A 25,771-nucleotide genomic window follows, 5' to 3' on the forward strand; every position below is an offset into this window, starting at 1 on the left:
TTGCAGAGTTGCTATGGGGAGGTCTAGAATCTGTAGAAACATAAAGAATGTGAGTTAAGAGTGGTATAGCAGGAGGAGATTTCTCTTTTGTACTCAGATGGAGCTTGGCACCAATTTCAGTTCTGCCACATTGTAAGCTGGTGGACTTTAGCAAGACTCTTTACCTTTCCGAGCCACAGTTTACTCATTGGTAAATGGAAATCTCAAGTCTACATTCCCAAATTATGAGGATTAATGAAATAAAGAACGCCAAGTTCCATCACAAGTAGACAGGAAACTTGGCACTCTTTATTTCATTATCCCTCATCATCACAAGTAGACAAACATCAAGTCATATGATAGCATGCCTATTGGATGTTTTTCGTACCATTTTCCTTTTAAATATGTATTTGTATCATCTTCTTGATTACAGATATCATAAATGGTGCTCTTAACTGTAATGAGTGCGTGTATAATTTCTTTTAATCTAATGATACACTTGTCTCTGGGGTTTAACCATCCCCTTTGTGTCTAAGGGAAGAAGCGATGCTGTCCACATACTTCGAAACCATCAACGACCTGCTGTCCTCCTTTGGGCCAGTTCGTGACTGCTCTCGAAACAATGGGGGCTGCACTCGGAACTTCAAGTGTGTGTCTGACCGCCAGGTGGACTCCACAGGATGTGTGGTAAGTGCCATTGGCCCATGACTGTGGTGCTGGCCCAGACACCAAGGCTGCTTGCTAGTGGCACCTCCCTTTGGTGGGCGGGGGGGACTCACTCATAGCTACTGCCTCTGTGGCCTTCAGAACACTAGGATCACTTGGTTTCTTCATCTGTAAAGTGAGATACATAAACCTATCTTGTGGAGTTGTTGGAAGGATGAAATGAGACATCAGAACTTTAGTGCCCAATATGCAATAGGTCCTTGAGAGCTTCTGGCCTCAAGGGGGTGACTGTCCATTTGGGAGTGAGATAGGGCATGTCTTTGTGGACCCAGTGGGATCATGTCATTGAGATGTCCAGAAGAGAAGGTTTCAGTGGAGACCTTAATGTTGGTTGAAGTTGGGCAGGTTGGTTTTTACTGGCTTCAAAAATGGGTCAGTTTACATTAGGGAAAGAGTGGGGATGGCCAAGGGAAGGGCATGGAGGGGGATGGCAGGCTTATCTGCCTAAGGCTCCAGAATCAGGGATAGATGTAAGGACACAGAGGCTATTTGAGGATCTTTGTTGCCCATAGAAAAGGCATTTGGACTGGATGGTTTATGTTGTAGGAATGGCCTAGGGTGCTTGTTTCAGATGGAGCTTCCAGGGTCCCACGCAGTCATGTTGATTGTGCAGAGGAGGTTAGGTCCCAGGGACCTGAATTTGTAACAGTTTGGTGAGCGTTCTATGTCTGGGGAAGCAGAGCTCATGGAACCACACTTGGTAGATATCACCCTGCAAGCTCAACTTCTTCAGCTGGCATTCTATGCCTTCTTGATTTGGCCCTTTCTAACCTCTCCATCACTTTACTTCCTCCTACACTAAAGCCAGTGGAGTGAATTAGATGTGGTTCTCTGAACCTATGTCCCCATGTAACGCCTCAGAGCCTTCGCTCCTACCGTCTATTAGCCTAGAGTGAGTTGCTCCCCACCAGCCGATGTAGCAAACCAGTAGACCTCTTTCCCGATTTGCCTTCTTTCCCGATTTGCCTTCTTTCCCCTCCTCATCTTGGAAAAATGACCATCCTCTTCTAAAGATCGTTACTGTTTTCACATGCCTTGTACATACATCTGTTATAGCCCCTGTGATCATTTCTAGCACAAACTGGCCCTTTTCTAATTTATCTCACCCACTAAACTGAGGGAGAACCCAGGGAATCCGTGGATTCAACTTAGCACCCCAATGATCTCAGAAAATAAGAAAGAAATAAGGGATGGGGGCGGCTGGGTGGCTCAGTGGGTTAAGCCTCTGCCTTGGGCTCAGGTCATGATCTCAGGGTCCTGGGACCAAACCCCGCATTGGGCTCTCTGCTTAGCGGGGAGCTTGCTTCCCCTTCTCTCTCTGCCTGCCTCCTTGCCTACTTGTGATCTCTAGTTTGTCAAGTGAATAAATAAAATCTTAAAAAAGAAAAAAAAAGAAAAGAAAGAAGGGAAGGAGGGAGGAATGGGGCCAGGGCTGTGGGCCAGGGCTGTGTCTCTGGGGGACACCACAGGAAATAGAATACACAGTCAGTTATTAATGTACCTGCTCCAAAGGTAGGAAGATAGACAATGGCTGAGAGAGCAATACAAAGAAGAAACTTCTAGAGAATGAGATAATGCAATTAAACTGTATTGTAGCAAAGATCAACAGATCTTCAAATGTAGATGGGCAAGTGGAGATGTTTTAATTAGAATTCTTAAGATTATAAGTGAGAGAAACTCAGAACTAGTTTAGGCACAAAGAAGAAGTGTATTGCATCGAACAGAAGCCAAGGGACAGTAGGATTAAGGGGATGAAAAAAATGTCATTGGGATCCCTCTTCTCCTCTCTCTGCTTTCCTCAGTACCATGCCATTCTCTGGACAACTCTGGCTTCCCCACTCACTGAGAACATCTTTCTTTCCAGTCCCTCCAGCTAACGTCACAGGATTTCAACTCATTGGGCCAGCTTGGGCCTCATGCCCATCCCTGTGCCAGTCACTGTGGTGGGAGTGTGGGGGAAGAACTGGGCTTATCCGAGACCCAGTCATACCTGGGTCTTGGGCCAGGTGGCACCTGCACCTAAATGCACAGTAGTGAGTTGGGGGGAGGCCCAGACTCTCAAGGAAAAGTAGGGTGCAAGCACCAGAAAACAGGCATTGGTGTCAGCAGCTGTCAGGAGTACTGCAACCTAGCCCTCCATTTTGCATGATAGAAAAGTGAGGCCCGGGGCGCCTGGGTGGCTCAGTGGGTTAAAGCCTCTGCCCTCGGCTCAGGTCATGATCCCAGGGTCCTGGGATCAAGCCCCACATGGGGCTCTCTGCTCCGCAGGGAGCCTGCTTCCTCCTCTCTCTCTGCCTGCCTCTCTGCCTGGTTGTGATTTCTCTGTCAAATAATAAAATATTAAAAAAAAAAAGAAAAAAAGAAAAGTGAGGCCCAGTGAGAGAGGGGAGGATCTGCCCAAGTCTTCAAGCTAGGCAGTGGACACACAACTCAAAAAGATGTCCCAGATCAGCAGTGGTCCCCAAAACATGAAGCTGGCATTTCGGAAAGACATAAGTTTTCTGCCTCTATTTCCTTTTCCCATCAGTTCCATTTCCTGAACTAATTAAACTCCCTCTCCTCTAAGATAGCTGTCCCAGAAGAAGGAAACCTCAGAATGCAGAGGTGTGCACGCACAAGCATGTACCCAGATGGGCTGTGTCTCTTTCTCCCTCTCATCAGTGGAAACTGGCAAAATATAGAGAGAGAGCAAAAGAACATTCCGTCCCTGGAGGTTAAGAGAAAATTCAGCAGTCTGATGAGGTTGTCAGAGACCTTCCTCTCTAGATTAAGGATCTAATGTTAAAACTGCAACTTCAGGGCTCCATGGAGCTCAGGTAAGCTCTTTTCTGCACCTTCAGAGTGGATGGGGAGACACCCACTTCTACTCTGAACTTTAAAATCTCTCTTATTTCTCAGTAGACTCTTTGTCATAACTGCAGAGGGAAACTTTTTCTTACAGCCCCTCTTCTAAGAAACTCCATCTGGCAAAAGAAAAATAAATAGTAATAATACCTTCTATTTTTGGAGCCCTTTAGAGTTCTCAAGGCACATCTGCATCCAATAACTCACCGTCTTAATAAACCCAGCAGCACGTCTCCCACTCCTGTGGGAAGCATAGTGACTATCCAAAACCACCACAAGGTGACCAGGTAGAGGTCCAAGGACATGTTTTCAATATTCTTCTTCTTGCCGGAACCATTTTGGCTTGCTTTCCTGTGACCCAGAGAGGAGAGGAGATAGTGGGGGAGAAGCTGAGAACGAAGGCTGGGCTGAGTGAACTGGGCTTAAGCTCTGGCTTGGTCACTGGGGAGCTTTCGAATCTACGTGGACTTCATTAGCCTCAGTTTCCTAGTCGTTCAGAAGGGAGCAGCAGCTCTAGAACTCATAGGTTTTCTTAAAATCAGAGAACGTAATTGCAAATGATTAGGGATTTACAAAACACCATTTATGTGCAAGCAGACGAGACCACGATTGCGGATGGTTTTTTGCAGCAGACAGGATGTTTGGGACCACAGAGATTCAAGCGTATTTAATTTTCTCTAATGTTTCTGTAACTGAATTTCATTTCTGCCCTGCTCCATCCATTGGTAGTGGAAACATACTTCTAGTTCCATTTAGGTTGTCTGCTTCCTACCTCTTCCTGAATGTCTATGTTCAAAGGACACCAACATACATCTAAGCACGGGGGTAAGAGGAGATTTGGCCCTGGACCACTGCCTGTGAATTCTCGTGCCTGCTGTCTTGTCTGGCACTTGTCCATCACTCTCTTTCCTTTATGGTATTGTGCCAAGACCTCTCGGTTCCCAGGTGATTTATAGGCATGTGGTGTATCCTGACTTCTGCTGCCTTGCTCTCTCCATCCCCATCATAAGGTCATTTGAGGCCAGCTGGCTCTATCTGTCAGATAGATTTCCTGCCCTACTGAGGCCATCACTTTTCTCTGAGGCCATCAGCTCTTCTCTGTCACACTGAGGGCCTGGGGATCTGAGGGGAGCTAGCCGAAGACCTCTTGACGTAGGTAGACCATGAAGCCACTTGTGGTTGGCTACTGTCACGCCGAGGAAGAGCACCTGATGCTTGCCATCCGATAGATGCTGTCCGGCAATGAGGCAGAGACACTCTTTCTTTCTAATCCCTCAGACACACCTGATTTTCTATAGCCTCTCATCCTCTTCAGCCACCGTGTGGAGAAGGCTGGTGCGAACAGGGCATAGGATCTCTTTTAAGGACATTCTCTAGCGTTTGCAAGACCATCTGGTTTGATTTCCAACATTCCTCGCTTCCCAAGCTCAACTGATCCTTAGCTCTGGGGGATGGGAGGTGAGGGGTGGAGAAGCCAGTTCTCTAACATCCCATGACTCTTATTATCATTATATTTTACCTTCAATTTAGACCTCAACTTCTGAACCTCCAAATTTAAAAAAAAAAAAATTGGCTTGGTGTTGGCTTGGTTTTCTGGGTCTTCTGTGGTAAGCTTTCCCCGGGATACTGTGGTCCTCAGGTTTATAGTTGACCAAATTGGGGATGGCCACTGGATGTGTGGTGTAGGCAGAATAATAGCTCCCACAAGGAATTCCACATCCTCTTTTTTTTTTTTTTTTAAGATTTTATTTATTTATTTGACAGAGAGACACACAATGAGAGAGAGAACACAAGCAGGGTAGTGGGAGAGGGAGAAGCAGGCTTCTCGCCGTGCAGGGAGCCTGATGCGGGCCTCGATCCCAGGACCTCCAGATCATGACCTGAGTCGAAGGCAGAGGCTTAACAACTGAACCATCCAGGCACCCCGGAATTCCACATCCTAATGCCTGTGACCTGTGAATATTTTACCTTACAGGACAAAGGTGAAAACTAAATTTGTATATGAAATTAAGGTTGCTAATAAGCAAATTTTTAAAGAGGGAGATTGTCCTGAATTATCAGTGTGAGCCCAGTGTAATCACAGGGCCCTTTAATGTGGAAGAGGGAGACAGCAGAGGAATTCAGGGCCATACAATATTGCTACCCTTGAAGAGGGAGGAGGGGGGGTTACAAGCTAAGGAAATTCTGTAACACTTGGGAAGGGCAAGCAAATGGATTCACCCCTAAAGCATCCAGAAAGTAATGAAACTCTGCCAATACCTTGATTTTAGCCAAGTGATAATTTTGCTAGACTTCTAACCTATAGACCTGTAAGCTAATAAATGTGTGTTGTTTTAAACCACCAAGTCCGTGGTCATCTGTTACAGCAGCGATAGGAAATTAATGCAGGGTGGACAGTAAGAGGGGGAGGGAGGGTGATCCAAGAGATGCCATATAAAGAATTACCTTGTTATTCAGATTTTCAGTTATTTCCAGGGCGACCCTCCCCTCCTGACCGGGGATGGAGGAAGTCACCATGATTGCAGCATCAGAAGGGGGAGGAAGCCACGTGCTCCCCTTCAATGTGCTAAACAGGAAAGATTGTTATCTATTAGAAATGGTATAAATCTGGCAAGCATAACGATGTCAGCAAGGCACAGTTTGAAAAGTAAGCTGTGTTTCCATTTGTTCTGTGCAACAGTATAAACATGGCGAAATTTTAATCAAGATAGAGGACAAAACCAAAGAAAACTATAGGTATTTCATCATCATATTGTGTGGAGGACACTTTCGCCATCTCTGGTCACTGCTGCCCCCTGAAACATTTGGCTCATGCTGTTCCTTTGTGTTCCCCCAGTCCCCCCCTGCCCTTGGGAAGTGGCCTTTTGATGGAGTCAGTCTCGGACAATCAGGTGATCAAAATCTGTTCTCAGTCCCTTTTGAAAGAACAATTCACAGCTCACCTTCCTTTTTCCAATGTTTTGCTCACACTTCGTGCGTCGGGAACATGGGAAAGATTCATTCCACTGGGTGACTTGTCTCTGATTCACGACAGGTGGGCCATCTGGAGCTAGAAGGTGTCTTTCAGGAGGGTCCCTTCACTTACAGAAGGGGCTGGAATGGCTGGGAGTTGACCCTTGGCCCTGCTGGGCCGCAGCTTAGCAGGGGCTGTCAACTAGAGTGCCTGCCCCTGGCCTCTCCATTTGGCTGGACTTATCAGGCCACAGAGGCTAGGTTTGCAAAGGGAGCATCCTAGGATCAAGTATTCCAAGAGCACAGGGCGAAGCTGCTAACATCCGTAGCACCTAGCCTCAGAAGTCCCAGGACATCATTTCTACCCCTTTCTACTTGTCAGGCAGGTCCTTAAAGTCAGTGTGGAGAGGGACCTGGACTTCAACTGTGGATGAGAAGACTAGCAGAGAAGGTGTGGCCCTCTTTAATCTATCCCTGACCTACAGCAGGGACACTCAGGCTGGGGCTCTTGGAGCATGAAGGCACCCTAGAGATCTAATCAGGCCAGCACCTCTCCCATTATACTGACAGAAAAGCAAAGGCCTCTAAAGATGCAGAAATGGGTCAAGTGCATGGAGGGAAGCAGTGACAGAATCAAGGTTTGATCCTAAGACTCCCTCCTCCCCGTTGCACCTGCTGAGGTATTGCCCTTAGAGCATCAGCTTTGCTATTGCAGTGGTCCAGAGATTTCGTTAGCAGCCATCCTGTGTCCAGCGCCGTGAATGGCATAGGGGGTGCCAGAACAAGAGCCCCACTGTGTTTTATAAGGTAGCTCAGAAGATGAGAGGAGCTTTAGTAGGACTGCCGTGTGACCTTGGACAATTCCCTCCATCCCTGCATGAGAATATCTCAAAGTCTTCCCCTAGATGGGCATTGCTGTATCCGTTTGATGAAGGGTAAAGCCTAGTACTGTAAGAATGAGGGCCCGCATGGTGACTGGTGTGAGGACGTGATTCTGAGTGCTGAGCTGGTTTTAAACAATGTAATTCTCTCAGCTGCCCTGTGAACTAGGTTGTACGATTATCTTCACTGACACTTGAGGAAAACCGAACGGCCTGGGAGGAAGGGGTGGGGGGATATGTGGAGAAGCACAGAGAACGGAGGGTGGGGAGGAGGGCAGGTGCCAGACCATCCGGGGCCTTCATAGAAAGTTAGGACTGAGGGAGGTGCGGGAATTTACACGCTGGTGAGAACCTAGCGAGGGGTGGCATCTTTTAGGATGTGTGTCCACTGTCAGTCCCCAGTCCCCCCTTTAAATTCCAGACCCATCCCCCTCCGCCTCACCCCGTAGAAATCACCCAGCCGTATTCCCCTTCTCCCTCTCATGCTTTTTCCATCTTGACCTAAAAAGCCATCTGGCCTCCTAGATATTAGGAAAAGCCGCAGGACCCCTGATGGTCACGAGATGCTGAGTGGCAACCAAAAAATGCTGCCTTTTTTTAGGTCAAGATGAATTAGGATAGGAATGACCACTTATTATAGGCCAGGCACCTCCTTGGCACCCCTCAGAAGGAGGCAAAAACTAGAATCATATAGGGAGAGAGAGGCTGCTTCTCTCCGTTTCTCATCCTTCTCCCCTCCGTTTTAATGACTCAGTTGGGCTGTGATTAAAAGAAATGAAACTCAAGAAGGGTGAGGAAGGCATGGAGGGAGAATCGGCTGAGTGAGAAATCACTTTGGAGCCCAGCCCAAGCTCTGCTGACCAGGGGAAGCCTGAGCCCGTGTGCTTGGCATTCTTCCCTCCTGGACAGCGGCGAGAAAGGCGAGAAAGGCCGAGCCACGGAGGGCTCTGGCCCCTGGAGAGTGGTTTTTCCTCCCCAAACCCAAGGAGGTTTGATGTCCAGATCAGGAGGAATGATGCTTGCCACCTTTTTTTCTCAAAAATTTTTACAAATGTGCAAAGTCAGGGGGCAACATATCTTTATGGGAACTCAGTCTTTTTCAAGATCATCTCCTATACGGTGTCCCCATCAAAGCACCCTGTGATCAAACAGGTCCAGAGACTGAGAATTCTCTATATGCCCCTTCATCAGTAATACTGGTCCCAATAGTATCATTGAAAGCAGGAGCTGGTTGATGCTGTTGATAAATGAATTAGTGCTATCAATAATATCAGTCATATTACTGACAGGGATACATATAAAGAGTTTTTGAGAGCTGATTTCATGCCAGTCCCTGAGATAAATGTTTGAAATGCATCATCCCATTGGATCCTTACAGCAAGCTTATGAGGTGAGCCCTGTTGTTACTTCTGCTTTGTCCACGAGGAAACAGATTTTTTTAATTTTTAATTTATTTTTAAAGATTTTACTTATTTCACAGAGAGAGCCACAAGCAGGGGGAGCAGCAGAGGGAGAAGGAGAAGCAGGTTCTCTGCAGAGCAGGGAGCCTGATACAGGACTTGATCCCCGGACCCAGAGATCATGACCTGAGCTGAAGGCAGACCCTTAACCGATGGAGCCATCCAGGTGCCCCAACAAGGAAACAGATTTAGAAAGCATGAGAAACTTGCTCAAGTCCAACCAGCGAGATAAAGCCAGAACAGAAATTCAAACCCAGGTGTATCTAAATCCAAAGCCTATTCCCTTACCTCCTCCGATGGCAATTCTGGAAACTGAGGATCATTCCCAAAAGCAAAAGTCCTAGATGTCAGGGAGGATTGAGGAAGGGGACACTTCCTTCTCCCCATCCTTTTTTTCAATGTCCAAGATTTCTTCTTCTTCCTCTGTACCCAAGAGAGCTGCAGGAAGATAAAAAAGAATGAATACTGGCAGAGGGGGTAGGATAGTCAGAAAAGAAGGAGAATGGAACTGTGCCTGTTAACTCAGAGCCTGTTCAGAAGGATCAAACTTTAGGGTGTGAAAAGGAAGGGAGTTGCCCCTCGGTCCCTCAGCTGGGAGCTGTTCCTTTGCCTCTTTCCTGTGCGAACTCCCAGCGTGCCCCTCCTCCCTTCTGAGGGGGTGGGGGTGGGACTTGGGGTTTCCTAGATTATAATGTGTGGCTTTCTCGTAAAGCTTCTGCACCTTTTTATGATATTAAATATTTTATTCTTCCGGTGACATTTGAAGGCTTCTCTGCTTTTCTCCCCTCATTTTATTTCTTTGGGACCCAGATTTGCTGGGTCTGATGGTATTTCTGATAAGCTGGTTTTATTGTGTGGAAGTCCTTATCTGTTAAAGTCAGGGAGCAGCCCTTGCCCTTCTAAAGGGATGGGTTTTACCCTTTGATTCCTGGAAGAATGGCTGGGGTGGGGGAGAGGAGAGGAGCCCCAGAGGTTGGGGGGGCGGGGAGGCTGTAGAATGGGAGCTGCAGCCCTGATTCGGCCACCTGTTAGCTGCAGGAGGGGAGCATATCTCTTCAGGGAAGGCGGAGGCCATTTGGAGAGACCATGTGAGGGAGCCAGAAAGGGAGCTTCAGACCCGCCTGCCTGGGGAGGGGCCAATGAAATGCTGAGCTTCCTGTCAGTGTCCGAAATCCTGACCTCCAGATATATATGTGCTCTGAGGACAGATTTCTAGCGCTGGAAGGTTCTGAGGGTTGGGAAGGGCGGCTTGGGTTGGAGGGTGAGGCTGAACTCATCGTTTGGTGGGAAAGCAAATATACAGGGGGAACAGTAATCCATACTTTCGCTTCCCTTCCTAACGGTGTCCTTGTGAGAGAGTTTTCTCCCACCACCACCCCTACCTTCAAGGGGTCAGTAAAGTGTTGAAGAGCACAGTTTCCGGCCTCAGACAAACCTGGGCCCCGAATCCGTTCTGTCCCTCATTAGCCCTGTGACCTGGGGACAATTCAACCTCTGAGTCTCAAGCTTCTGTTGCGTAAAATGGGGCTTATCATACCCGCCGCAGCTGCTCTGGGCACTAACTGGGATAATGCGTTCACAGTGGGCCAGTGCCCGGCCCTAAGTAGGTGCAGAGCACAGTTGCTGCTACTATTACTGGATGTTTCCTGCGGGGATGATGGGGATGATGAGGGCTGAGATGGTCGGGTGGTCGCTCTGTTCCGGAGCCTCTGATGTGTCTCGTTATTACCCCTTTCTTACAGATGGGAGAACTGAGGCAGAGTGAACCTGGGCACCTCACTTAGGGTCACACACCTTCTGAGTTCTAGAATGGGGAGTTGTAAGGAAGCAGCCTGGTGCCAGGACCCTCTGCCCTTAGAGCCCCGTCTTCCTTATTTGCTCGGGTTGCCTGGTATTTCATGGAAGGAATGTTCTATCTCTGACTTCATCTGATTGGTGGGCATTTTGAGTGCTTTCAGCTTTAATCTATTATAAACAGTGTTGCTCCGAGCGTCTTGGGGCAGAAGGCTGCTTTGTGTTCTGAGTTACTTCTTCCGCATAGATTCCCAGAAGTCTGTGAGGACAGTTTTCAAATTCCATGATTTAGGCGAAGCCGTGGGATGGATTAAAATAAAGGGGAGGGGGGCGCCTGCATGTCTCAGTGGGTTAAAGCCTCTGCCTTCAGCTCAGGTCATGATCTCAGGGTCCTGAGATTGAGCCCCGCGTCAGGCTCTCTGCTCCATGGAGAGCCTGCTTCCTCCTCTCTCTCTGCCTGCCTCTCTGCCTACTTGTGATCTCTGTAAATAAATAAATAAAATCTTTTAAAAAATAAATAAATAAAGAGTGGCAGGACTGTCTCTGGTTTTCAGGACTACCCCTGATTCAGGGGTGCTGGCTTTCTTTCATGATGCAGTTCATGTAGTTCAAGGGCAGGCTAGGGTGTTGGGCTGAAAGCATCCCCTTGAGGAGGGGAGTAAGCAAATAAAAATGGTGCCTCAGGGCACTGAGCACATGCATGTGGGAGAGAGCGCAAACACAGAGGAGGGGCAGGTAGAAGAAAGTGAGTGTGCGGGACTGGTGTCTCCTTGAGGACACCAGCGGGTGGGGGACTGTGACCACAAATTCCCAATGGCTGTGCCATGCACCTGTGAAGAACCACTCCCTGGCTACTGGAATGCTGACAATTAAACATGTTTGTCTTAGCTCTAAAATGAAAACCTGGAAGAATTCTGTTCATCTTAATTGTGGTGGTAGAACTGTCTCAATTTATAAGGTCTTCTCCCCGTCAGGTCTTCAATCTTCTTTTAATTTTTGTTTGTTTGTTTGTCCTAAATAGCTCAGGCTCTTTGTAAACTAAAATAAAACAAATGGATACTCTGCTGAAATATATAAAGAAAAAACAGAAACCACTGTCCTCTTTCTCGTTCACTTTGGTCCCTCTCTATATATCTTTCTATAGATTTTCCTCCATGCATATGCAAATCTAAATAAGAATTTATATCTGTAAGTTTAAAAATAGAAGCATAAAAAGCATGCAGTAGTTGTGTTTCCTTGAGGCAATTTTCTGTGTCAGAACTGCATGTCTTTATACAAACTTTTCCCTTTTTTCAAGACAACTGGCTTTTTAACTTGATCTTAACCGTATATAAACCTCCTTCCTTCTGTCAAAGATGAAGATGAATAAATTGAAGTCAAAAAGCACAGGAACTATGCTTGGCTTAACCTAAGTGTCCTAAACCCCAGGCTACGAATCTGTCTTCCATACAGTGTAATAGCCTTCTTCTTTTTTTTAAAAATCATAGGTCTTGGGGTAATTGGACAAGAAATGATATCATCAGCATCACTATTATTAATCTGAAAAGTTAGCCTTTTCCCTGGGTTCTCCAGCTTCTCCCTGAGCCCTGCCTTGTACGTCTTCACCAACGGCCCAGATACTCTTGGAGGCTGTAGAGGTCATCCAAGGATGGGAAACAGTCAGCTTGGAGCCCAGGCCACCAGCCTCAATCTTGAAACCTTTTAGCCTTGGAGCAGCAAACAGTAAGAAGGGTTCCTAAAGCCCTCACTAACCCATTTCTTCTCGCTGAGACGATAGCATCTGAATAGCATCATACACATTCCTAGGACAGCGGGCTAGTTCATCAGTATTCTTCCAGTGCAGAGAGCAGACTTGGCCGTGAGACAGAGTTGGGTCCACATTCCGTCCCTGTCGCTGGGAAGCTGTGTGACTGTGGGTAACAGCTGAATGTGTCTGAGTCTCTGTTGCATTGTCCATAAACTGGGAATGATCCCCACACCTTAGGGTATGGGCCAAGCCCAGTGGGTATAGACAGGCATGAGCTGGACCCAGTTCTGGAACCTACCTTTCCAGGGGCAGTTCCTATAGGTAAAGAGGAGCTTGGTGAGCTAGGAAACAGGGTCGAATGGGTGCTTGCTTTTTGACACCACCTACCAGTTCTCTAGTTCTCAGTGGGCAGTAACTCTGGGGACAATCCAGCTGAACTTGTACATAGCGCACCTAGAGATAGCATCAGATTTCATAAGTCAAAGGGTCAGTCCTACAAGACTGCCCTCCAACTTCAGAGGCCAATCACAGCTTGTCACCTGCACTTCTTGACTGACCAGGTCTAGTTTGGAGGTTTCCATGACCCTCTCCTTGGATTCTGTGCATTTGCTAGAGTGGCTCGCAGAGGTGAGAGAAACATTGCCTTTTGTTTTCCATTTTATTGTAAGGATAGAGATGAACAACCAGGTGAAGGGGTACATAGGACAAGGTAAAGAGAAAGAAGCATGATATTCTTGAACCTCTATGTGTTCACTGCCTGGGAAGTTCTCCCAATTCTATCCCTTTGGGTTTTTATGGAGGCTTTATTTACATAGGCATAATTGATTAAATCACTATCTCCTTACTGGATCCCAAAGGTTCCAACCCTCTAATCACATGGTTGGTTCTCCTGGCAACAAGCACACCAACCTTAAGTTCTTTCCAAAAGTCACCTCATTAACATAAACTCAGGTATGATTGAAAGGAGTTTCTTATAAATATCAAGAAACCTTATTAGCTCTTATCACTTAAGGAAATTCCAAGGGTTTTAGGAACTCTGTCTAAAAGTAAGAATAAAGATAAAATACCTGTATGTCTTATTATAAATCACAATATCACCCACAGGATCTTTTTCTGGCTTTCATTGATCTTCAAAAATTTTTCTTACCATCCACATGGGGACAAGTAATTCTAGAAGCCCACTGTCATGGGGATGATACAGACCTAGGTAATAAAATGACCCTGTTCTTCAACCTGGCTCTGCTCACTGTGTATTCTTACTTAAACCCCTTAAGCCTTCTAAAAATGACAAGTGTTGAACTTGATTTTTTCTGGGCTCCTTCTTTCCCTGCAACATCCTACAAGTCAAAACTCTACTTGGGTCTCAAGAGGGAAGACCCTGAAGATGAGCTTCTATGGCAGTCAGTGGGGCTTGTGCTCCCCCCACCCCTGTGTCCCCTGAGAGCTCTTCTTTCCTACACAGTAAACCTTGGGGAGAAGACGGAGTTCTCCAGATGGTGGGATTTCAGACAGAAGCACTGTAACCAACCCCCATGATTTTTGTTGTTGCCTTGTTTAGATAATGAGGCATTTCAACTAAAAACTGACTTTTCCTTTTTCAATTATAAAGTTATTATATAAACACATAAGCATGTTTAGAATACAGAGAAGGAGGAAGAAAGGAAAATATCACCCAGAGTCATGTCATCTCTAATAACCACCATTTTAAAAGTATTGGTATTTCCTTTTAGTAGTTTTTCCGTGTGATATATATTTACCAGTTTTGTTGTGGAATATCAAATACATGTAGAAAAATGTGTAAAAACATCATAAGCAGTTTCATCAGTAGTAAATATGGGATGCCTGTCCAATCATCACCCAGGTCAAGAATTAGAATATTGCCTGCATTCCAGAAGCCTTTTCTTAACACACCCACTGTGACTCTATTTCCCATTTTAGCATTTTCTCCCCTTTCAGAAGTAGCCACAACCTTGCCTTTTATGATAATCATGCCCCTTCTCTGTTCTATATAGTTTCTCTGTGGGTATGTACATAGAACAACAATTTATTTTATTTTTGCTTTTTAATGGCAGATTCTGACATTCAGTACATTTCATTAAGCTAGCTAAAAACCCATCTTCTCTTTTGGTTGAAGCAAAAAACTGGTTATCAGCTGGTCCACGGCTTTATTCAAATCTAAGCTGTATTCACAATGCTACACGTGAGTTCCTAATGTGGTTGGACCTCTGTTAGACCCCAAAGTCAGAGGAGTGAACGCTGTCATTGCTGACAAAGAGCTCGGTCTATTTACCCAGCCAGAAATTGATACTTCGGGTCCCACCACCCAGAATCACACGTGGATGCCTCTTTTCAGCACATATACAGAGTAAACTCTCCTTTCCGAATGATTCCCTCTGGTATAGACTCAGGCCTGGGCTGGGCTGCCTCTTCCTGTCCTTTGAGTTTTTGGCACCTACAGGAGCATAATTTTTTTTTTCCCCCAGCTGGTCCAAACCTTGCAGGCTTTTTCTAAGGCATATTTTTAAATGTTACATCCTGAGTTCATCCTGGGTAAGTGGAAAACCTTTTAGGCAAGGGGTGGGGGTAGAGAGAGAAAGGGAACTGATGTCTCTTGAGCTACGCTGAAGTGTAACTTTGGATCTTGGGATCCACCCAGCATACCAGGCAAATGGTATCTCCATCCCCATTCTGCATGTGTAGAAGCCAACCCAGGGAGGGGGATGGCGTGCCTAGTGCCATTCACATTGGGATTGGCAGCCTTGGGATCAGAACCCCAATTGCAAGGGTTCCAGTAACCTTGATGGAAAGGTTGAGAGTCCCGGTGTGGGGTCAGACCCACGTTGAGCTAGCTGATGACACTGGGCAGTGATGTATTAACCTTCTTGTACGCACAGCAGCACCTCAACGTGGGGTTGCCTAGAGAGCGAGGAGAGTGGTGTGCACTCAGCCCAGAGTCTGTCTGATACTTAGTAAGCAGGACAGAGCAGCTAGGAGAGAGTAGGACAAGATGCTGGGGAGGCTTTGAGAAAAAGAAAGAAAGAAAGAAAGAAAGAAAGAAAGAAAGAAAGAAAGAAAGAAAGAAAGAGCACCATTCCCCGGGGGCTGGATGGTTAGCGCTGGTGGTGGCTGGCAGGGCTGAGTCTTAGAGGTGGTCCTTAGTCCACAGCTCGTGCGTTTCTTCTCACCCACCTCTGTTCCCAAAACACTGCTCTCAGGAAACCTCAGGGTCCAGTGTCTATGACATCTGTCTCCATTCAGGGGTAGATTTTTTTTTTCTTCTTTCTCTTAAATTGCTCTCTGCAACAAAAAAAAAAAAAAAAGAAAAGAAAGAAATTAAAATATGCAAACCGCCCAAAATTACACTCAACATACGCTGAATAAATATATACTCACAGAAGCATATGTTCAATGGCTGCTGCTCCGTGCTTTTCAAAGCCAACTAGCTTATAAAATCATTTCTCACACAGAGCCCGGGCGATTGATGAGAAGGTGCGGTGTGAGGACACAGCCACAAGCTGCAAATAGAGATTTTAGTTACAAAGGATGGGGAAGGGAAGGAGCCAGCGAGACCTAGCAGGGATCGGAAAGACCATGCCTTCCGCCTGTCCTGATAAAAGCCTGGCTCTGGCCTCTGAAACCAATGGCTCACCGCTAGGCACAGCTGTGGGTGAGAAGGAGCATTGGGGTATCAGGGTCCGTGGGTTCAAATCCTGGCTCTGCCACTTACTGTGTAATACTGAGATAGGTTGCTTTAAAACATTTTGTATCTTAGTCTCTTAGTATCCAAAAAATGAGTACGATAATAGTACCTACCTTAATTGATTGTAAGGAGGGGGTATGGCCAAAGAGTTAAGGAAACCGACTCTGGTTTCAGCTTTCCTGGGTCTGCCATTGACTGGCTGTGTGACGTTGGGCCAGTTAATGAACCTTGCTGTGCCTCAGATTCCCCGTCTGCTAAGTGAGCATGGTAATAACATCCACCGTCTCGGGTTACTTTGAGGAAAGGCCGCAGTCCTTGGGCATTCAGCTCCTAGAATGGGACCTGGCTCCACAGGAAGTGCTCTGATAATGTCAGAAAGCCATTTCTTGGCCAGAGCCATCTTGCACATCAGTCGGTAGCGTGCGTACCTTGTCCAGAGTCTCAAGGCTCTGTGCCACTCCCAGAGAGAAGAGGACGTAAGGCTTCTTAACATTAAAATCTAAGTTTATCTGTAATGGTGACTTGAAGCAAGTCCTGTCCCAAGCCTCAGCTGCCCACTGGCAGGTGGTGAAAATAATAGTATACCCTTTTCTGAGTAGCTGGGAAGAGGGAAGGATATGCCTGGCACCAGGGCATGTGTGGCTCATGTCCCCTTCCCTCCCAGCACCCTAGCACCACCAAGTGCCTGACACAGGGAAAGGTGGTACGAATCGGGTCTCGGCAGCAGAGGGCTCTTTCACTGGGGACTGTCTTTAGCCCAGAAGGCACAGCTTAGGAATGGTGTGAGCCTGAGCTGAACCTCAGTTCCAGCCTACAGCTGCTCACTGCATCACCTTGGAAAGGCCCCTCTTCTCTGAGCCTTGGGGTCCTCTTCTTCCAAGGGCGAGCTGAGTCTGTCTGGCAGTCACAGGAGGCTGAAACAATAGGATGCATGGGGAAGGCCTTCAGAAACCTTGACACACACAGGAAAGGCAGCAGACCATGACCTGATATCCTGGCTCTGCCGCGTACTTGCCCTGCAGCCTTGGGACAAGTTACCAAAGCTGCCCGTGCCTCAGTTTCCTCCTCTGAAAAATGAGAACAGTAATGCCTATGCCATTAGGCTGTAGTTAACAGTATGAGTTAATTTTCTGTTTTTTTTTTTCTTAAGATTTGTTTATTTATTTGAGAGAGAGAAAAAACATGAGCAAGAGAGAGGGGTAGGGGTGGGGGAGAGAGAACTTCAAGCAGAGTCCCCATTGAGCATGGGGCCCAACATGGGACTCGATCCCAGGACCCTGAGATCCTGACCTGAGCTGAAATCAAGGTTGGATGTTTAACTGACTGAGCCACCCAGGTGCACCAACATTATGAGTTCATGTTCTAATTTTTTTTTTTTTTTTAGATTTTATTTATTTATTTGACACACAGAGAGAGATCCCAAGCAGGCAGAGAGGCAGCCAGAGAGCAGGGGGCGGGGGGAAAGCAGGCTCTCCACTGAGCAGATAGTCTGATTCGGGGCTCGATCCCAGGACCCTGGGATTATGACCTGAGCTGAAGGCAGAGGATTGACCCACTGAGCCACCCAGGTGCCCCATTATGAGTTAATGTTCTAAACACATTTAGAATAGTGCCTGGTGGGGCGCCTGGGTGGCTCAGTGGATTAAGCCGCTGCCTTCGGCTCAGGTCATGATCTCAGGGTCCTGGGATCGAGTCCCACATCGGGCTCTCTGCTCCGCAAGGAGCCTGCTTCCTCCTCTCTCTCTGCCTGCCTCTCTGCCTACTTGTGATCTCTCTGTCAAATGAATAAATAAAATCTTAAAAAAAAAAAAAAAAAAGAATAGTGCCTGGCACATAGGAAACACTATTAAGTGTTAGCTGTTATTATTATTAATGAACTACACAAAGGCTATTTATTATAATCCCTAGACAGTTACCAAAGAGACGTTCAGCAGGACTCCTGCAGGATTTTCTTGGGAAGGTGTTCGCTGTTTTCCCTTCCCTCAGCTCCCCGTGTTTATTGGTACCATATTAAAAAACTCCAAGTCCTGTAAGAAGATTATTATTTCTCCCTATGTTAGACTAGATGCTTTTTGAAGGCTGGGCTAAACCTTTGTGGACTCGATGGCCTGAGGACAGTAGGCTTTGAATAGGTACATGCTGAATTGAACCCCTACTCTGTGCGGTGTTCTGGGAGCTCCAGAGAGAGAGATGGAAGGCTTCGTGACTCCAGCCAGAAGGAGGGAGGGGGCTGGAGGGGTGGGCTTCAAACAGTAGCCTTAAGCCTCTCCCACAAGAGCAGCCCTTCTCCGTGGTTCCCAGCTCAGGTGCCTCCAGCTACCCGAATCCAGCACCTGACCTCCCTTGGAATTTCTGTGAGCCTCTGGCAGAGAACTGTAGGATGCCTGAGCTGTAAGGCCCTTGGAAACCAGCTGCCACCTTGCTCATGGAACAGAGAGGAAGGCTGAGGCAAGAGAAGGGAATACAAATACTTCAAACAGAGGCTCCTAACTACCTGTTCTCCTCTAATGGGAAAGGCTGGTGGCCATAACTTCAGACAGCCGCAGTCCATGTGCGTGCTCGTGAAGCCAGTCACGCCTTTCAACACTGCCGACGTTCTTGAGCCTACTGCTAGTCTGGAGCATAAGCCATCTTGAACTGTGACTTACCTCCCAGTCGGTCTAGATTATCCTGGATGTCGGGGACCACCACCCTTTGTACTCCTTTGTGTCTCCATCAGAAAGTTGCTGTGTGGTGCTGAGACCTTGGGTTTTAAGCCAGACACACCCATGCCTGCCCCCTGCTCTACTCCTAGAAAGCTGAGTGACAGAGGAAAAGCACTTCTGGACTTTTCAAAGTCTGTGCCCTCTTTTGCAATGTGGGGTTAGTAACAGCGAGCTCATAGAATTGTGGGCCTCGAGCAAACCAGACTGAGGAGAACATCCAGTGGGGTGTCTGGTTCACAGTAGGTGCTCAGAGCGTATGAGTTTCCTTTCTCTTGTCTCCAGGAAGTGTGTGTTGAACACTGCACAAATGACGGGCACGTGGGGAGAGAGGCCAATCGGTGTTTCACAGGAACTCAAGACACAACTAAGAAACGTGACCAGACATCTTATGGCATTCCAAAAATATTTTCTGGGTATCAAGTATTAAAGTGATGATGATCACAGTGACAACTTTTGTAACACTTGATGTTTTACCATGCCCAGGCACTGTGCTAGGGATAGTCAATGTCTAACGCGTTCCCACCCCCATGGCAATTCTACTGAGGTGTATGTCCTTGGTCTCAGTTTACAACGAACGCTTGAGTCTCAAAGGCTTAATGAAGTGACTGGCTAGCATTCCGCGGCTAGTGAGCGGCAGAGCGAGGTGGGAGTCTAGCCAGGACTGGCCTGATGCCAAAGGCCATGCCAGCGTCTCCATCCCTGTGCTGGGCCCTGGGATGGTGCTGGAAAGAGGAAGCTGTGTGTCTTTACTTTCTCTCCTCAAATAGCCCACAGACGCCTGGGGAGATAGACTGTGAACCAGAAACCATGGACCTGCTACAGTGGTGTTTGTGCTAGAACAATACTTCACATAGGAGAGAAGGAAAAATGGCGCTGGCTGACTCTGGGCATCAGAAGGACATAGCAACTTTCATACGAGACGGTTCTTTGTCCATTATGGCCCTGAGGGTTCCCAGCAAACCCAGGAGGCAGGGAGTCACTATCAGGTCCATTTTAAAATGGGGAAACAAAGATCAGAAAGGTATGGTGACTTGTCCAAAGTCACACAGCCAGGAATTAGTAGCAGCATCTGGATTAGACTTTTCTTTCTTTTTTATTTATTTATTTTTTTTGGTCTCTTCAGCATCCTTCTGCTTCTGGAGTTGGGAGGGGATCTGCAGAGGGGAGGCTGTTTAAGCTGTCACTTAGAGGATATATAGGATTTTTTAGGAAGAGGGTAGGCCTTGCTCGGGGGCAAAGCATGGACAAAGGTACTGAGGTTGGACCCGGTAGGGGCCATTGGCTGTTTGCCTACGTAGCTTCCACAGCCAGGTGGAGGGACACATGAAATAGGGTCGTGGTTTGGCCAGTGAGCCTCGGAGCAATCCTGGGGATTCCTTCTCCACTCTGAGGTCTGAGGCCTCCCAGAGCCCCTGCGGCTGTAGTCCTAAATTACCTGCTATTGATCCCTGTAATCTTTTTTTGCATGCCCACCCCCTTCCTCCATGTCGGCATCGGATTGAGCGACGGCCGAATTGGCATGAGTTGATTAAAACTCCCTGTAATTATGGGCTCTCGACTGGACTGGTTGTCCAAATCAATGTCTCCAGTAATAGGCAGGCTAGCTGGCCTTGTTGACAGATTGAGGCTGAGAGGGGGAGGTGCGGGGGATGGGCCACGGTAGGGTCTTCCCCACATACTCCCTTTCCAGGCTGTACTCAAGAGGCCTCCTGCGACCAGAGCACTCAGGCCCACTCAGCCTCCGATCAAAGGGATGGTCCCTAGTGAAGGACTCTGCAGCCCTGCTTTGCTCGGGTGATCCTGCATAACCTCACCTGCCAAACGAGTGTATCTTAGAGGTGTCCCTGAGTTTTGCTGGGAGGATTTGAGGAGAGGCATAGGAGAAAATGTCTAGCACATGGTGCATCATCGTTTCCTTTCCTCTCTTTTCTTCTTCCTGGGATGCTCTATCTGATCTGTACATCCAAGACGCTGCTGCCAACAGCCCCTATGTTCCCCCATAATCCACGTCATGGCCTTCCTGCAAAGTTCTCAGAATTCTTGTGTAGCCCTAGCCAGTCTGAACTGCTTGTGACATCACAGAAAGGCCACCTTTGTGGGGATCAGAGAGAAAGAACCCCTTTTTTTGCCATCAGGAAACCTTCCACCAAAGACTTCCTCTCACTTGCTGTGTGACCTCAGGCAAGTCACTTGACCTCTCTGGGCTTTAGTTTCCTCATCTGCAAAATGGGCATGATGATGCCTGTCCTGCCTTAGCATTGCTGAAAATATAGCAAGAACTGCCTGTGGCAGTATTCTGCAGGTCTGCAACCCTCTTCCATTGCTTCCTGAATGCATTCCCTCTTTGAAGCAAAGTAACAAGAAATCCAAACAGCAGTTACCATTTTTTTTTTTTTTTAATCAGACATCTGTCAGGTGTATGCTCTCGTTTGGTTCTCTCATAAGCCCAGGGAGGTAGGAACGACTCTCTCCAGTGTAGAGACATGGAAACTGAGGCTCAGAGAAGCAAGGGCCCACAGGGAGGACGTGGCAGACTCCACCCACAGTTGCGGGATCCTCTGTGGCTGACAGTGTGCTCTGCCTTCCATTCACGAATGATCTCATTGCCTTTACTTTGTCTCGTGTAACCTACGATGATGTGATGGGACAGTGTGATTGGTAGGAGGCAGGACTCTTGCTAGGAGGTAGTACTGTTATTATGCTTCACTGATGATGAGAGAAATCAGATACTGGCTGAGCCCTGGGAGGAGGACAAGGCTCTGCCCGTAGTTAGGCAGGTGTGGAGTCATCCTGCTGATGTCTTAAAACATGCTCAATCAATTCAAAGGGGATTCTCCACTCACTTCTGAGATAGTTCTCCCCTTTCCACAGTCCATCATTGCTTTAACAAAAAACCAAGCAGCTCAGAGCTCAGAGTATTGCCTACCTTCCACTTGTCCAATGCCTTCATTTTATAGTATAGCAAACAGACTCAGACAGTGGGACGTGCCTGTCAGAAGCTACCCAGCCAGTTAGAGAACAGAAAGGCAGACCCAAAACTCAGCTCTACAGAGATCCATTATTTACATGCCTTTTTTTTTTTTCAAATTGAGAGTTTGCTAGAATTTGGCTATTTGTCTCCATCAGTCTTCCAGATGGGGAAACTGAGGCTCAGAGAAGCATGACTAGCTCTAGGTGGCAGCTAACAGGAGGCTAGGTCTGAGGCTGGAGTCCTTTCCATGATCCCACCCTGCCTCTCAGGTCCAAGGTTGTAGATGAGAAGGAAGGTGCCGCACCTGTCATCTCCCAGGGCCCGAGGGAGGGGCAGGGTTCTTCTGTCCTCACCACCCTGGAAATCCCCCAGGATTGCTTGCTGTATGAGTCACTCAGGCCCCAGGAAGAGTTATTTTGTCTTGTAAGCTGTTGTTTTTCCTTCTGCTCAGAACAGCTGGCCCACCTTCTAGACCTGGGGGTGGGGTAGTGGAGCAGCTCATTACAAATTTTGTACTTGAAGCAATTTGCATTCTATAATTAATGAACATTAAAATGCATAATTACAAATGGAAACAAATGGCTTGGTGATGTTGAAAACGGGGCTTGGGAAGGAGTGGAAGAAGGCTCAGGGGATGAGAGGGGGCTGGGAGGAGTAAGGCAGGACCAGTGTGTTGTAGGAGCAGCTGAGACTCCCCTCGTTACCTCTTCCGCACTAAAAACCTCAAGACTTCAAGCCTCAGGGATTCACGCTTAGGGTCTTCCTGTGAGTCCTCGCCTGAAGCAGAACAGAGTGGAGGCTGTGAGGCTCTGGAGCTCAGCTGAACTGGGTTTCTCATCCACTTACTGAAAAAACGTCTGCCAAAGAGCAGCCCTCCAAGGAGTGGGGTCATTAGGAGGTGGACGGCCCCTTTCCTTCTGCCCACTCCCAGCTCCACAGAGCCTGCCTCTCGGGCTTCTTTTTATAAGACCTTAAGAAAGTGCTTACGGATAACCAAATTTACTGACTTCAGTAATCTCTTCAAGGTGGCAAACCGAATCACTTTACAACCTTCAATGCCTTCCAGTTGTACTTAGAATAAACTCAAGATGACTTCCCAGGGCTGAAGTCAGGGGTCAACAACATTTTTGTATAAAGAACCATGTAGTAAATATTTTGGGCTTTGCAAGTCACATGCATGTGTTGTTGTTGTTGTTATTGTTTGTCTGGTAGTCTTCTTTTTTTTTTTAAGACTTTTATTCATTTCACAAATAGAGATCACAAGTAGGCAGAGAGGCAGGCAGAGAGAGAGGAGGAAGCAGGCTCCCAGCCGAGCAGAGAGCTGGATGCTGGGCTTGATCCCAGGACCCTGGGATCATGACCTGAGCAGAAGGCAGAGGCTTTAACCCACTTAGCCACCCAGGCGCCCCTCATAGTCTTCCTTTTAAAAAAATAAAAACAGAACTTTAAAAATGTAAACATAAGTAGTCCTGTGCAAAACAGTTTATGGGGAAATAGATGTCTTTTCTCTCTTTTTCCTGCTAAACACAACTAAAAATGCTGGAGATTACATATATTAAAAAAAATAAGTCTGTGAAAGTGAAGAGAAAAAGGCAGACAGGCTAGGAATTTGGGGGCCCATGGAGATATTGGTGGTCAGTACTTTGGGCTTTCTTTTTGCCTTATATGTTCCATGTTTGGAACCGAAGGAGCTACCAAGTCAGAAATGCCAATAGGTAAAGACCCAACAAAACAAAACAAAAACAACCCAAAACCCAAAGCTTACTCTCCTCAGCAAAAGGAAAATGGCAGCCTATAAAGGCAGAAAATTTTTAGACAATAATCACTCTAGCCAGACATCATGGTCCAACCCCAACCCATTCTAACAAAGGCTGGATAGGGAACTAGACTTTCATTCTTACCAGACTATAATGATACAGTCTGATAATACAGTACCTCCCCCTTTCTTTACTGCAGTGATGTCAGAGAAGGCCAAGTGGGAAAACTGGGATTTTACTTCCCCTGACAGTCATGAGCTATGCCTCCATTTTCCCCTACTGGAAAAGTGTCAGAAGAATCCAGATAAAATACAAGGTTTAAATAAGATCCAGAGTTAAAACATAATAACATAACATAATGCCCCAAGTTTATCCAGGTTTCCACCAAGAATCATTTATTGCACCAAGAACCTGAAGGATCTCAAACAGAATGCAAACAAACAAACAAACAAAACAAACAAAACATTGCCAATAGATGCCATTATGAAGATAACAAAGAATATATATTGGAAGTTAATGATAAATATATTAAAATAGTCATCATAAAAATGCTTAAACAAGCAATTACATGCACAAATGGGAAAAACAGAAAGTCTTATCAAGGAAGTAGAAGATATAAAGGAGAAACAAATGAAAATTATAGAACTTAAAAATACAATAATCAAAAAAAAAATGTTTTGAAAACTCAATGGATTAACTTGACTAGCAGATAGGACAGAGGAAATAACCAATGTACATAAAGATAGAAATCACCCACTCTGAACATCAAGAGACAAGACTGATAAAGAAAATAAACAGTCTCAAGGGCCAGAAGGAGATAAAAAAGAGTGGAACTGAAATAGTGCTCAAAGAAATAATAGCTGAAAACTTCTCGGATTTTATAAAATGCATAAATATACATATTTGAAAAGCTGAGCAAACTCCAGAATAAACACAAAGAAATCCATACCAACAATCATAGTCAAATTTCAGTTTTTCAAGGAAAAAATCTTGAAAGCAAGTAGAAAGAAATGACATCTTATTTATAGGAGAAACACAACATGAATGATGGTGGAATTTTCATGAGAAATCATGGAGGCCAGGAGGAAGTGGCACAGCATTTTTTAAGTGTTGGATGAAAAATGAAAACAAGAACAAAAACTGTGAACTCAGAATCCTGTGCCCAGTAGACATCTTTTTGGAATGAGGAAGAAATCAAGACATTCTCATATGAAGGAAAACTAAGAGAATTGGTTGCCAGGAGACTTATTCTAAAGACTGGCTAAAGGAAGTTCTTGAAACAGAAAAGGAACAATAGAAGAAGGGATTTTGGAACAGTGGGAAGGAAGAAAGAATACAACACAAATATGGGTAAATGTAAAAGACCTTCCCTTTCTTCTTGAGCTTCCTACATTATGTTAGACAGTTAAAGTAAAAATGATAGCCCTATCTGATGTGGTCCTAAATGTATTTAGAGGAATATTTTTTAAAAGTATGTCACAGATGGGAGAAGGTAAAGGGACATAAAGGGAGGTCAGGTTTCTATACATCATTTAAATGGGTAAAATGATGGCATAAGTAGAATGTGATAAGTCATGCATACCAAAAGCAAACACTAAAAATTATGCAAGGAGATGTACTTAAAACACTACAGATAAATCAAAATGGAATTTAAAAATGTTGCAAGAGAAAGAAAAATGAAAAATGGAGATCAGGAAACAAAATAAAACATCTAACTTAAGCTCTAAAATACCAGTAATCACATTAAATGTAAATGGTCTAAAAATACAAATTAGAAGACAGAAATTGGCAGATTTGATTTAAAACTATGACTCAGTTATATGCTGTTCACAAGAAATTCACATAACATATAATGATTTAGGCAGGTTGAAAGTAAATAAAAAGACATGTGCAAATCAAACAAAAGTAGGAGTAGCTATATTCATATCACATAAAGTAAGTCAGAGGGAAATCACATAATAATGAAAGTGTCATCCACCAAGAAGTCATAGCAATCCCAAATGTTTATGCATCAAACAATAGAGCTGTAAAATGTGTAAAGCAAAAACCAGTAGAACTGAAAGGAAAAATAGAGAAATCCACAATTATGGTTGGTTGCACCAACCTTCCTCTCTCAACAACTGATGTAGCAGTTAAAAAATTACCAATGATATAATGTAACTCAATGATGCCATCAACTGAAAGGATCTAGTTAACATTTATAGAACACAATGCCCAGCAACAACAGAACACACATTCTTTTCAAGTGCTTATGG

At 45.9% G+C, this 25,771-nt stretch overlaps 1 protein-coding gene across 3 annotated transcripts in view; it reads left to right on the forward strand.

Moving 5' to 3' along the window:
* The window catches only part of ASTN2 (astrotactin 2), an 875,241-nt gene that overhangs the window by 514,475 nt on the left and 334,995 nt on the right, over positions 1 to 25,771 (forward strand). For all 3 annotated transcript variants that reach the window (XM_046023052.1, XM_046023053.1, XM_046023054.1), the window contains one exon: positions 516 to 666. In XM_046023052.1, coding sequence (XP_045879008.1) covers positions 516 to 666 — 151 coding nt within the window. The remainder of the gene's footprint in view (positions 1 to 515; positions 667 to 25,771) is intronic.

This window comes from Meles meles, chromosome 11, assembly GCF_922984935.1.
Source record: "Meles meles chromosome 11, mMelMel3.1 paternal haplotype, whole genome shotgun sequence".
Lineage (NCBI taxonomy): Eukaryota > Metazoa > Chordata > Mammalia > Carnivora > Mustelidae > Meles > Meles meles.